Here is a 14404-nt window from a genome sequence, read left to right as displayed (position 1 = left end):
ACTAAGAGGGTGGTGACTTAATATTAACAGGGGAATCGTGCCAGATTCAAGAGAGCCATTTAAGTGCTTTGGAAGTGGGCAGTGGCAGGAAAATAAAGACACCAATTAACTTCAGATTAGACGTAAGGCCCCGAGTTATAGCAGGAGGATTCCTGTTGCAAGGCAATGAACTGTACCGAGGTACCAACCTTTGGAACAAATGAATCCTTCGAATCAGCCAGCCGTCACCTGTCTGGAAAAGCTGCTTTCCTGTCGCTGAGATACTAGGCTGAAGAGCTGTGTCATTATATTGAGCTTTATAGCCTGAGTCACACAGGAGGTAGGACTAAACAAATCAATAAAACTTCCTGGTAGGTAGTCGCCTCGTTCTGACATGGCTCGTTCGTGCATCGGACTGTTGGTGCCTGCATTGGGGGCAGTAAGAGAAGTTGTTCCCTCTGGGGCAATCCCTGTATTTGCAGGAATTATTGATGAGCTGGAAATGTTTATTAATGAAGCTACTTAGATCCTGAAAGGGGGAGCTGTGATCGCTGCATGGGGGTTTGGGGGGGGTGTCGGTCTTCAGCACAGCAGTTCTCTGGCTGCAGGCGGCGGTGGAAGTGCCGCTGTGTTGGCATTGCGTTTGGGTGTTAACAAGAATAACAGCCTGACAGCGTCGCTCTGACAGCCCTGTGAGTGCCCTGTTGTGCTCTTGTGGTGCCCCAGTCGTGAGCCCACCAAGACGCTGCTTGTCGTGAGGACACTAGTTAATTTATGACTCACTTCCAAGGCGCTTGGGAGCAGTAATCACAAGCTAGGACCGCAGTGTGCAAACACAAAACCTAAGGGCACTCCCTGCTCCACAAAGCTTTCAGTCTAAACATTGCAATCTAAACACACAGCAAGAGATAGCCCAGAGGATATCAACAGAAGATGTGGAAACAAGAGGCAGACGCTGATTAGTGTAATGATATGTTCGTAACGCACGGCTTTGCTCGCCTCCGAAGATTTCTTCATCTTCCATTAGGGCAAGACCATCTTTGATTTTTTTTTTTTTTTAAAGTTTTTCCCCTCACTTTCTGGGCTGGAATTGAGAGCTTGGTTTGTTTTCCCAAGGGTTTCTGGAGGGATTTGTCATTTGTGATTCTCTCCTTGGCTTTGTGAGCATCAGTGCACAGTGGTGGGCTGTTCCTGCGTGTGCAGGGGCTGGGCTGGCTTGTGGTGACACCAAGCACAACAGTCGCAACGTGAAAGCATTCGCTTGCCCAAGAGGGTGTTTAACCAGCCAGGACAGTGCCTTCTGTGTTACCAAACCTGAATCCCTGGGGGTCATTCGCATGGGCTTGGAAGTATGTACCAGTCCTTGTGAAACTATGTGGTGTTACCATGGCATCCCAACAACACAGGCAAACTCTGCTCTCTGCATCTCTGCATCCTGCTGTGACTTAACCTGAATTGAAACCGCTTTCAAACGGGGAATGTTCACTTTGCAGGATGCAAGGGATCTAAAGTGACTAGCTGCGACACTGGGAGCTGGGCAGCGTTTAGCAGCAAGGTAGATGAGGCTTTCCTGAGTCTCTCCTGCGTTGGCCGGGTTGCTAATGGTACCGAAAAGAAAGCTTGAACTTTGAATGGAAGATGGACTTATCCTTAGTTAAAATCAGTGGTGCTGCATGGCAGTAATTAAGATTATAAAATGGCTTTTCATTGATCTGGCCCTTGATAGCGCAAACCAGGGTGAAGTTCAGTTCTCTTACTGCTGAACTGGTGTTTCTGCCGAGGCTGCTGAGAACAGCTTTGCCTTTATGGTAGTTTATCTGACAGCCCGCTTGTATTTTACCTGGCTGGATTGCTTTCTGGTTTGTGTTGTGTCATGCAAAAAATCCCTGTCTGCTGATACAAAGGAGTTGAGGCTGGAATGCAACCTGATAAAATCCAGCAGCTGGGGCTTACAGTGGTGGCCTGACTGTAGGACTCTAACCCACCCATTCAGATTCAATCCCTGACTTCTCAAGACAACCCAGAGGAGTTGCGAGAGGGCAGCCTGTCTCTGTGAACTGGAAGGACCTGGAGCTCTGTGAAGCTGCTGGAGGCTTCTGCCGTGTTGCTGGCTATGGATGGACGAAATGATCCCTAGCTCGTCCACATCAGCCGTCACGCCGGGTATAGCTGGCTGTGCATAACATGCGAGTTTGCTTTACACTCAATGGATTATTTTTTTTGCTGGTGGAAGCCGGGCCAGCTTGCAGGGCAGGGAGGAATCTTGCCTCATATGTCTCTGTCTGGCTCAATCTCCTCGTTTTGCTCCTTCAGCAAGAGAATTTCCTTTTACTAGCTGGGATCTCCAGCCAGCTTGTATTCTTCCCGCAAAGAAGGAAGTACATATTTTGGATAGGCTGTGGCCAGAGTATGTAGGCAGCGCTATCTTGCTGTCCTGATGAGGGGAAGAGCTGAAGGGTGACACATTCAGGCCAGACTTTGAAATCTCATGGAGGATTTACGACCTGATAGTACAGATCTGTCCCTCCAAGGCTATTTGAAAACGCAGAAAGCCCCTAAAACTAATTTTTGTCTATGCCTCTTCTGCATAGGAACCTAGAAATTTAAGCAGAAACCTGTCCTGTCTCATTTGGAGTGTGGACTGGCGTGTTGGGTATTTCCCAATTTAGGCGCAACCCACCTAAACCACCTTTATTTTAGTGCTAACAGGAGAGAGAAGGCAAAACCGTGGTGTCCAGGGGCAGCTGCGGCATCTCTCATCTGCCAGCCTCGCTCACCTGCACGGTGCAGGCTCCCTGGGTGCTGCTGGTGCAGTTCAGTGTGTATATCCCCAAGGCTGTAGCTGGCTTTGGTTTACATTAAACTAGGCTGGACCTGGCGCTAAGCTGAGGCCCCTCGTCTCCTTTCTGCTGTTGCACAGGAGAGCTACCTGCTCTGCCATAGAGTTAAAAATTAACGCGTATTCCCCCTCTCCTCGTTTCAACATCCATTTAGGCAAGCGGGGAGGAATGGAGAAGCCTTGAGGAAACGGGGATTGGACCTGTCCTGTTACAACTCTCTGCCACAGGAGCCCAGAAGAGCCCGTGCTTCGCGTCCCGCGGCTGCCCATGCGGCAGAGGAGAAAGGAGGCGCAGAACAAAGTGTGGGGACACGGCGCCAGGTGTGTCCTGTCCCTTCCCTTCTCGCCTGCTCCGATTCTGCAGGTTGACAGAGGGTGGGAAGGCAGCCAGGCACACCCAGCTCTCCCAGGCAGTAAAATGATCCTTCTTTTGCCCTTGGGCCAAGCCCAGCTTTTCTAACGGATAAAAGGAGAAGCAGTCAGGAGAACTCGCTCACTTCCTCTGTCTCCAGCACAGCTTTCCTGAGCTTTTGAAGGGTGGTGGATACTGAAAGCACCCTCGGAGCAGCCATGTCCCGGTCTGTGAGTTTCAGCTCTCGCTCTGTGGCCGTCCCAGGGATCAACCAAGTGCGGGTCAGCACCGTCTCCTCGACCCGTGGAGTAGGAGGGGGTGTCGGCTTAGGCAGGGCAGGTGGCTTTGGCAGCTCCAGCCTCTACAACCTCGGCTCTGCCAACAAGCGGATCTCCTTTGGAGGTGGCAGCTCCTACAGCGCTCGCTCTGGGTACAGCTATGGAGGCATGGGATTCGGTGGGGCTGTCAGCCCTGGGGGCATTCAGGAGGTCACCATCAACCAGAACCTCCTGACACCCCTGAATCTGGAGATTGACCCCAGCATCCAGCGGGTGCGCAAGGAGGAGAAGGAGCAGATCAAGACGCTCAACAACAGATTCGCCTCCTTCATTGACAAGGTGAGATGTTGGAAAGACTGATAGCTCTGTGGACACTGCTTAAAAGCAGGTCTGACCCAAAGCTTGCTTAATCCTGTGGGGGATTCACAAATGGGCTCGGGATCAGGTCCTTAAGAGCATCGTGTGATTTCCCCACTGCAATCCACTAACTCTTATCAGAGCTCTGCTTGCGGTGCCATCAGTAAGGTGTTTTGTGCTGCTTAGGCCGGCTTTGCACCGTTTAGCTGGTATTGCCCATGATGTGGGCGCAGGCTTTAAAGATCAGATCTGCACCCAAGCACACCACCACCAAATTCAGGGAGGAGGGGGCCTCTTGGAGAGTAATCGTCCCAGCAGAACAGATCTTCGCATAAATCAGAGCTTGCTGTGTTTGTTTGCACTGCCCTGAACCTCTAGCTTTACTGTCTTGCACTAATTAATCCCACGTCCTCTGTAAACTTCAGCTCTGGCATCCTCAAAACGCGAGGAATCCAGACCTGGAGTTTGAGTAATTGGCTGACTTTGAGGTCTATGGATGGCTTCTGTCAAGGGTCAGCAAGCAGAATCTGCTTATCTTTAATTCATACAAAGCCTTAAAGTCATAAGCCAAGCCCCAGAGTAGCAGTGCTCCCTCGTGGTCTTTATCACCCTCCAGAGTTTAGGTGCTTCCTGTGAGCAATCTAAATTCTTGAGATGCCATCCGCAGCCATCCTTCCCCCAGGATCCAAACTCTGTAGTGTCAGCTCCCCCTTCCTCCTGCTTTCACAAATGACCCCTTGGTTGCTTTCCAGGTCCGGTTACTGGAGCAGCAAAACAAAATGCTGGAGACCAAATGGAGCCTCCTCCAGGACCAGAAGACCACTCGGAATAACATTGCTCCCATGTTTGAGATGTACATCAACAACCTGCGACATCAGCTGGATGGGTTGTTGAATGACAAAGGGCGTTTGGAGGGGGAACTGAAGAACATGCAGGATCTTGTTGAGGATTTCAAGACCAAGTAACGTATAATCTTCCCATCTAACGGTGTAGTTGAGCTGGCAGGCTGGTCAGTAACTTGGCAGAGATGTCCCCAGCTTTTCTGCTAGGGAGGGAGATTTTTTTTTCCCAGCCATGAGTTTGGTGTCTAGCCCAGGGAAGCTGCCTGGATTTTTCTTGCCTGGATTGCTCATTGCTCCTGGCACCTTGTTCCCACATGGTCTTCAGTGGCTCCATCCCCTTGGCTTTGCTTTGGGGCCTCCTCAGGGATGGCTTTGTACTTTGGGTTGGACGTGCCAGTTTGGGTCTGTAGGAACCCCATGGGAGCTCAGCAGGTTGGTGGGCAGTGGGCGAACTGCTGCTGGTTTTGTGGGTGGGTAATGGAGCAGGTGACCTACAATTTTTAAGCAACTTTTCAGTCCAAATTGTGTTGCTTGGGAGGAGTCCTATGAAGAAAGTAGCCTTTGTCCCAGCCTGTGCCCAACCCAGCTCTACAGGGGAATGCCTTTAGTGAAGAAATAAAAAAAAAAAAAAAAAGGAAAGAAAGAAAAGAGGTTGCTGGCAGACTGGATCAAGCAGGAACTGAAAACAAACAGATCTGATAATGCCCAGGGTGTGGTTAGTGAAAGTCAATAGCCAGTGATTCCCAAGGAAGGGCATGGGAAGGATGTTTCCCCCAACCCTGCTCAGTTATTTCTACTCTGGGCTCATCCACAGTTGCACTTTGCACCTCTGCAAGGCAGCAGCAAGGAGCTGGTTTGCACCCAGAGGAATTACAGCCCTCGTTTTAGTGTCCCCCACGTGAATGCAGGGTGCACAGGTTCATGATTTATTCCTCCAGCTTTACAGGTCCACGTAAAGCCAAACCCTCTAGGTGCTAAGAGAAGGGAAGCAGGAATTAGGAGCCGAAGATGCTAGCGCAGCAGAGGGAGCGAGGATGTAGTGACTGGAGTTCAGAACCTGCTTCTCCCCATTTACATGAAAAAAACCCCTCACCTTCTAAGCAGAGTCCCTGAAACACGACTAGCTCGGGACGTGTCTGTTGCCTCTTTTCATATGCTCAATTGACGCAGCAATTCTCAGTTTACATCTGGGGTAGGGGAGGAGATTTATATGCACGAGGCTCCAGGGGATGAGATTCAGTCCCTTGTTCAGTAGCTGCGTTGACTGAGGGTGTGGTTCAGGGTAAGCCAGGGTAGGAGCAGGCTGCGCTCGCACTGCCCACGTGGCTGGGTGCAGGGCACGCCGCGGTGTGACGGTGCACTGGGCTTCCCCAGGCGCCTCAGGAGTTAATGGAGAGTGTCGAATGGTTTGCCGGTTCGTCATCCAGCTTGGTGGAGCTTCCCCCAGGAAATGAGGAATCTGACAAACCGTTGTAGAATAATTCAGTCTTTTTACCTGTCTCTGATTATCCGTTCTGCACCGGCGGCTGTACGTACGCAGCACGAGCGCGCAATTCCCAGGTCACATATGACTCTGCAGTAGCGACAGAATGCAGCTCGGTGACCTCGGCAGGGACAACGTCCCTTTATGCCGGTGTGGATGGGCAAGCTTCCAGCGCGGAGCAGAAGGGGAGGAACATGAAGGCTGTTGGAAGTCAAGTAGCTCGTGCTTTGGAAAGCAGATGACAGTGCTAGCCATGCAGGGCCTGTGTAAATAAACGGAGCAGTGCTCTAACTTTGGCGACAGCAATTCCCAGACAGCCAGAAAAAAGTGGTTCCTGCTCTGTTCCTTGGGTGACTTTCAGGATTCATGCAGCGGGTTGTTTCAGCAGGCTGGCTGTACGCAGAGTGCTGTAAGGCAGGCTCTGAGATCCAGGCTTGCAAGTGGTACAAGTCAGGGAACTCCTAGAAAGTCACCAGAGCGTGGTTTTTATCTGCTCATTACATCCAAAGGTGAACACCTAAGGAAGGGATGTAGCCAATATTGGAAGCTGGTGTGACTTTGAAGCATAGCCACTTTGTCCAGCATGAGAATAATTCTACTCCGCTCTTAACAGGACAGTGGCATGTGATTGACACCTGCAAAATGTCCCCGAATGTCTGTAATAAGGAAGTGCACAGCAAAAGCAGCGTTAGCGGGTGCTTTGAACAGCATAGAGGAATTTGTTGAATCTCCTTGCGTCTCTTCTGCATTTGTATTTGCTCTCTCAAGGGACTAGTGAAAAAGCCGAGAGCCTCAGGACCTAGACTGCCATCCTGCCGCTGTCTATAAGTGAGGACAAGGAGCAGAAATCTTCTTAAGTGCAGTGAATTTTAATGAATGTGGGAAAGCATGGGTGAGGAATGCTTTCCAGGTTAGTGGTCATGGCGGTGTGGACCAGAACAGCATCGGTTCATCCAGACAGTACCCTGGAACTGTGGCATACAGCTGCTGCCTCTTGTGCAAGTAACACACGTGCTGCAGTGGTGCAGCGAACCTCCGCCTGTGGCTGGCTTGCCTGGGGGACTTGTGGGCTTTGCTGAGGTGGTTCACAAGGAGGGAGATGGAGGGAGCGAGAAGGGAATTAGGGTAACTCTTCGCTGTGACATTTTTTCCTTTTACCCAGGCTCTAAGTTCACACCAATCCCTTTTTTCCTGGCAGGTATGAAGATGAAATCAACAAGCGCACGGCAGCGGAGAACGAGTTTGTGGTGCTCAAAAAGGTGCGTGCCGGGGACATTAGCTGGGACTGATCGTACCTGTTTGCAGCCCTTCTGCCCCTTTTGCCCCTATACTCGTGTTTGCCACCGCTGTGCCCGCAGACCTGCAGGCGAGAATTACAGCTCTCATTTCTGGCTAAAGGCTGCCTCAGTGTAGGCTCTGAAGTCTCTGTAGGAAGCGGGGAAGGAGTGCCAGATCACAGAATCACAGAATGTTAGGGGTTGGAAGGGACCTCTGGAGATCATCTGGTCCAATCCCCCTGCCAGAGGTCACCCAGGAACGCGTCCAGACGGGTTTTAAATGTCTCCAGAGAAGGAGACCCCCTCAACCTGCCCTGGGCAGCCTGTTCCAGGGCTCTGTCACCCTCACAGGGAAAAAGTTGTTCCTTATGTTCACGTGGAACCTCCCGTGCTCCAGCTTGCACCCGTTGCCCCTTGTCCTGTCATTGGCCATCACCAAGAAGAGCCCGGCTCCATCCTCCTGACACTCGCCCTTTACATATTTATAACCATTGATGAGTTCACCCCTCGGTCTCCTCTTCTCCAAGCTCAAGAGACCCACCTCCCTCAGCCGTTCATCACGAGGGAGATGTTCCACCCCCTTCATCACCTCTGTGGCTCTGCGCTGGACTCTTTCCCGCAGTTCCCCGTCCTTCCTGAACTGAGGGGCCCAGAACTGGACACACTATTCCAGATGGGGCCTCACCAGGGCAGAGGAGAGGGGGAGGAGGACCTACTGACCACACCCCTTCTAATCCACCCTGGGATGCCACTGGCCTTCTTGGCCACGAGGGCACATTGCTGGCTCGTGGTCATCCTGCTGCCCACCAGGACCCCCAGGTCCCTTTCCCCTACGCCACTCTCTAACAGCTCAGAACCCCGTGAATATCATCGATTGCGGCTGTATCTTTCTTTGGGACACTTCCCAAGGCCTCCCCTGACTGTCCAAACTGACAACTGTCTTGCAAACACAAGTCCAGGGGACCCTACAGAACATGTGGGATCCTGCACACCAGCGGTATTTCGTACACTGGTAGGTAGTCTTTAGGACATGGTGGGTCACTGGGCAGGTGGACACCGAGAGCAGTCAGCCTGGGGAACTTGGTGGGCTCATGGCTGCTTTTGGAGCCATCAGAGGCTGGGTGGACTTAGTCATCCGCGCTATGGCAATCTCAATGGATTATCACTGGTTTTTAGGACGTGGATGCCGCCTACATGAACAAAGTGGAGCTGGAGGCCAAGGTGGATGCGCTGACGGATGAGATTAACTTCCTGAGGGGTCTCTACGAAGCGGTAAGGCCCTTCCTGCTTCTTGTGGCCGCTGCAGCGTGGCACCCCCAGTGGGTGAAGAACAGCGAATGGTGACGGTGAAAATTAGTGTGGTGTTTCCAGAGAGGGGAAGGATGTTGGAGACATGGAGCCTTCCCTTGCATAAGCAGAAATAATCCTGTGAGTTGTCACAGTGATTTCTCCCTATCTGGGATGTGAGATGGATCTATTGCGAATGTGGCCAGGGCATGCATTATTTTTTTGACGCTGTTAGTGTGAAAACAAGTAAAACCCGTGTTTTATACCAGTGCTGTAGCGCTGGTTTGTGTTTGTGTGCGGTGTGAGAGAAAGAAAGGAAAGCTCCTTGTCCCAGACTCGTTTATCTTGCCCATTATTTGGAAGATAAGAGTTTGATTGAACTGGACATTTGCACCCTTGGGTGAGGTGGTGGAATTTGGCCCTCGCTTTGTTGTGAAGCTGATGCTCAAGCTTCTTGGAGTAGCATTTCATGTTGGGTTCTTATCTCACGAGTGGGGTAAAGTTGCTGTCAAAATGCGGGTGGTAAGAAGTAGCTCCGTTTCTGCTCCTGTTTGTTGCGTTGTGCTTTGCAAGGCTGATGTGACTCAGTTGGTTTCCTTCTAATTAATGAATGATTTGATTGAATTCTTGTCTGCCTCCCTTTCCCTTTTCTTCTTAGATTCTCTCTTTAATTGGCTTCCGAAAGAGAGGCCGTTAAAAGTCAGTGATTAATGGTGTTGGTTTTAATGCAACTGGCAGGAACTTCGTGAGCTGCAGGCCCAGATCTCTGACACCTCTGTGGTGCTGTCTATGGATAACAGCCGAAACCTGGACCTGGACAGCATCATCGCAGAGGTCAAAGCGCAGTACGAGGAGATTGCCAACAGGAGCCGGGCAGAGGCCGAGTCCTGGTACCAGAGCAAGGTGAGTTATGGGAGAGATAAAGGCAGTTACAGCCTCTCCTGTGTGTTATGAGTGGGAGAGATTTTAGCCAGCTCCTTGACTGCCTGCCTGGCTCCATCCTTTGCTCCTTCTGTTTTATGTCACAGTACGAGGCGCTGCAGGTCACTGCTGGGAAACACGGAGATGACCTGCGCAACACGAAGAACGAGATCTCGGACATAAACCGCGTGATCCAGAGGCTGCAGGGTGAAATCGAAAATGCGAAGGCCCAGGTGAGGAGCTGCCCTTATTCTCCTGCTGCAGAGCAGTGGATTTGGCCGCAGCAAGCGGGGCAGGGACCTGGGCGCAACACAACATCTGTAGAAGCGGTTTGGGGGTGGCTGCCATGCTCACCTGAAAAGATGCCCGTTCTGCTGGAGGGAGAAACCGTTGTGAGCAGTGTAATGCTGAGAGGCAGCTGAACTGTAGGTGAGAACAAGTCCTCCAGCGACCTGGGAGCGCAGAAGGGGGAGTGATGCAGAGTCCTTTCCAAAGGGCAAGGCTGCGGGTGGCCTCCCTCCCAGCCACGCACATTCCTCGCGCCCTCGCGCTTCTGGGATCTTTGTCCACTCCCTTTTGGCAGAAGGGAACACCATGTTTGGGCACATCAAAGAATTTTTGAGCCGTATGGGAGTTCTGTTTGCTTTCTCCAGGGTCTGTTATCGCTTTATCAAACGGCTGGTGAAAGCCAGACCAGTGAGTGGTTCAGACCATGTTCAGGGCTGAAACCCGGCTGTGAATAACCAGGGTGCACAAAGCTGGAGATAAGCCATCGTGATTCATCCATTTGTGTTTATTTGGTTTCAGGGCAGGGAGGCTTCAACACACACTTGCAAGCAAAGAGCTGACCCAGTGCAGCTCCCTTGAATAATGAATGAGAGTATAAAGCACATATGTTCATTGTGAACCCTTCCTGCCAAACGTGGGGCTCTTTTGGAGGTGCAGGGGGCACAGCTGAGGGTGCGTTAGACTTGCCAGCTTGACGTGGCCACACAGGGATGCTTTTGGGGAAGGTCTGCATTGTTTGTTAACTGCAGGTCTGCTCGAGTCCACGCTTGCCTCACATCAAAGCTTGCTGGAGACCAACTGGCTCTGAACAAGCTCTGGGGCATAACAGGGGAGAAAACCTGAGCTTGCATCAACCCTGAATGTTGTGTGCGGGGTGGGTGGGCTGAGAAGTTGAGGATCACCTGAAGAAAGTCTTCCAAAAACGTAGCCGGTGGAGAGAAATAGGGTCTGCCTTTTGAGAGAACGTGTCTTGGGATGAGATGAGCTTCCTTTGCAGGCTGATCTCCATCCAGTGCCCCAAAAGATATGTAGCCGTGAACTTCTGGGGATTTAAGTTGAGCAGATGGCTCCAGGGCTCTGCAGATACACAGAGATGTTCTGGCCAATAGATGTCAGAAGTCCACGGGCGCTAGTGTCCTCCACCAAGGAGGTGACATGCCCACTGATGTACCCTGCTCTGTCCCTGCAGCGTACCAAGCTGGAGGCAGCCATCGCTGAAGCGGAGGAGCGTGGTGAGTTGGCTATCAAAGATGCCAAGGCAAAGCTGGAGGAGCTGGAGACAGCTCTGCAGAAGGCGAAGCAGGACATGGCCCGGCAGCTCCGGGAGTACCAGGAGCTCATGAACGTCAAGCTGGCCCTGGACATCGAGATCGCGACCTACAGGAAGCTGCTGGAGGGCGAGGAGAGCAGGTGGGTGCAAGGTGTGGGTTTTACACGAGGAACAGTCCAGCCCTTTGTTCCCTTCACTTGGGGACATTGTGAGGGCCCAATTCCAATTTCTGCAAGGAAATACAGAAGAGAAAACCTTGCGTTTTAAACTGATTTTTGGTCCTGAAAATGCTTTGGCTGAAGAACAGGAAGTTCTGTGGAAAATTTGATTCTTTTGGTGAAAATACGCAAAGAAGAAAAATGTCGTTTTCCATCATATGTCTGATGCTGTGGCAGAAAATTTCCAAGTGGCTCAAATCCCCAGGGAATTAGGACAGAGCTTCGGGGCTCTTTCAGCACCCCCCTTCCCCCCTAGGTGATAACAGAGCTTGTAAATGTAGGGCCAGAACAAAGCGCTGGATGGCACACTTATCTTGTCTGAATTATTTACAACAGCAGTAATAACTCACTGCCATTGTCTTCATCCTCAGTGCCGAGGCCCTGGGGGAAGACTGAGTAATGCAAAGTCTAACCCGTCCTCTTCCTTTTTGCCTTTGTGTTTTTCTTCACCGACAGGTTGGCTGGTGATGGAGTTGGCAACGTCAACATCTGTGAGTTGATTTAGTCATTTATAATCGTTGCTCGTAGCCATATGCCTGTAGAAAAGGCAGGTGGGGACCAGCTGGGTCTGCACGCAGGGGCCTCGCAGTGCCCTGTTGGCCAGTTAGCCCCCTTCTTAGATGGGAGCCCCCCCGAGACAGAAGTTGAAAGTGCCGTTGGCTCCATGGCAGACTTCAGCTCGTACTCACCTGTATGAAAGTTCACTTGGGGAAATACTGAGCTTTTTTCTCTTTTTTGTATGGAGAAAAATGTACTCATGAGAAAAGGCACTGCCTGGTTTGGAGGTTGGTGCAAAGGTGACGTTAGAGGGTGTCTTTCCAGCTTGGGAAGCATTGCGTCCTCACCTTGCCCGGACGTTGGACAGATGCTGGTGTCTCAGAGACATTGCCTACAGCTCTAAACCAGTGGCTCTACTCTTCATCCACATAATTGCCGCTGACAGCTGGTGAACAACATGCCCCCAGCCTCTTTGGTGCATTCAGAGGAGCTGAATGGTGTGGGGTATGGGGTTCTCCGTGCTGCAGGGGGGTCCTGAGCCAGACTGAGTGATGGAGAAGGAGGTGGTGCTGCTCAGCCCTCACGTGCACCTGCCGTAGCACAGAGGATAAATGCTCTGGGTCAAAGTGGAACAAGAGATGAGTGTCCCAGGCCCTGTGGTTCGCAGGAGAGGGTAGAGAGTTTTCATCTGGTTGCTGCGATTTAAAAAATACCCTTTTCATGAGGGTGCCAGGCTGGGTTTGAAGTTCCCTGGTGCTTATGTTTGGTTTCCTTCTCTCTGTGCCACAGCCGTGGTCAGCTCCAGCAGTGGAAGTGGCTATGCTGGTTCCAGCGGATTTCTGGGAGGAGGAATCGGAGGAGGCCTTGGCCTGGGAGCAGGAATGGGCAGCGGTGCGCTCGGCTTCTCCTCTGGGGGTGGCTCCAAATCCTACACCATCACCACAACCTCGTCCAGCAGGAGAAGCCTCAGGAAGTAACTACAAGAGAGGAGATCAGCGGTACCCGTTACAGGGGAGGAGGGAAACCATAGAAAGAAAAGTCTTGTTGCTCGTGTTGCCTTTGATAGGACAAATTGGCTGTGAAATTTCTGCAGTGATGAATGAATTGGGATAAGACATACCAGAGTACCTGACCCTGCCGCATCACGCCTAAGGCTTGATCCTGCACTGTTGAACTTAGTGGGAACCATTCCACTGAGAGCAGGTTCAAGCCTGTAGGGTGAAATTTATCCAGTGAAGCAGGCGGGATAAACCTTTTGTTACTTGTGCGCTTGGTACCCCCTGCTCAGGGCTGGATTTCACCCTTTGAAGGGCAAAGCAATCATCTGAGTGGCAAGCTGTTCCACGTTTCTGCTGTGGTTTTGCAAAAGAGACCAGAAGATTATCTCCCTGTTAATATGATTTGGAAGACTTTTATTCCCTTAGGCTCCTCAGAAAATGCTAACCCTTGTTAAGATTTCAGGCTGTGTTTGTTTTCTTAAAAGTACACCAAGAAGAAAACAGTGAAACTGTTTTGGGTTTCTCCTTGTTTTCTTTGGAAATGGGCTCAGAAATGGAATTCAGCAATTCTCCTCTGGATGAGGCTGATTTCTTACCAAAGGCGATGCAGACAGATTTACTTTCAGGCCCTTTTATAGCGAAGTAACTCATAAACAAGCTCCCCCACCCATTCCCTCTCCTACCCAAACCTTAAGGGATATGAAGTTGCTTAAAATTTTAAGTAGCACAGTAAAATGGGAGATAACATCCCCCATCCTTGGCTGTCTCTGTTTACCACCATATATTTCCAAGCGTATCTAGTGATATCTGGTGCCTTTACTACAGCTAGGGAAAAAGTCTGTTTTGTTGATGCGTTGTTACAATAACTGCTTGTACCTGCCAAAATGTGTCTTCAATGTAAACATGCCAGGGAAAATAATTGGGTCGTTACCGCAGTGGGAAGAATTGTTAGATAAATAACTCAAAGGAACTGCACAGAATTTTTGTGTTGCATGCTCATCCACGTCCTAGCAGCGTATCTTTGGTTGATGTTTTCTGCCTTTGTGGTCTGAGACCTTGTCGTGAGGCCGTTAATAAAGTTTCCCTATTGCATGCTGCTTCAGTCCCAGCTGAGTTCCTTGTCGGTGCTGCCCTGGATGCTCAGGAGCTCTGGAAGAACGTCCGTTGTTAGCCCCTTCCTCCTGTCTCCAGAGCCTGCTCCTGGCTCTGTCCGCTGGAGCAGTGCCACACTGTGGTCATGGTCAGGGCTTAGGGTTTGCTGCCCGCACAGGCTTTCATTCCTGGGTGAACTTTACCCGCCTGCTTTGCACCAAGTCTGGGCAGTGGGATGATGGGACCGGTTTTGTTCGAGCACTTGGCTTCAGCCCAGCCCCTGCTCAGGACTGAAACCGAGACCGGTCCCTCCTCCGCCGAGCCGAGGGGAGCTGCGCTTTGGAGGAGACGCCTCCCTTGCACGTGGCCAAAGCTTGGAGAGGTGAATGTGGGCCTTGCTGCGTGAGGACAACTCATTCCTGCTC

The 14404-nt window shown here is 51.2% G+C and overlaps 1 protein-coding gene across 1 annotated transcript; it reads left to right on the top strand.

Moving 5' to 3' along the window:
- Nucleotides 1-3382: 3382 nt before the first annotated feature.
- LOC104342974 (keratin, type II cytoskeletal cochleal) lies at nt 3383-13979 on the top strand. The gene is made up of 9 exons (XM_086478693.1): nt 3383-3787; nt 4558-4766; nt 7329-7389; nt 8584-8679; nt 9433-9597; nt 9723-9848; nt 11093-11313; nt 11848-11882; nt 12679-13979. Exons 1-9 carry the CDS (start codon nt 3389-3391, stop codon nt 12864-12866), a joined length of 1500 nt encoding a protein of 499 aa, XP_086334819.1. The 5' UTR covers nt 3383-3388; the 3' UTR covers nt 12867-13979.
- Nucleotides 13980-14404: the final 425 nt, after the last annotated feature.

The sequence above is a fragment of the Leptosomus discolor genome, chromosome 27 (assembly GCF_034619465.1).
Source record: "Leptosomus discolor isolate bLepDis1 chromosome 27, bLepDis1.hap2, whole genome shotgun sequence".
NCBI classification, from domain to species: Eukaryota; Metazoa; Chordata; class Aves; order Leptosomiformes; family Leptosomidae; genus Leptosomus; species Leptosomus discolor.
This window is presented reverse-complemented; position numbering and strand designations above follow the sequence as displayed.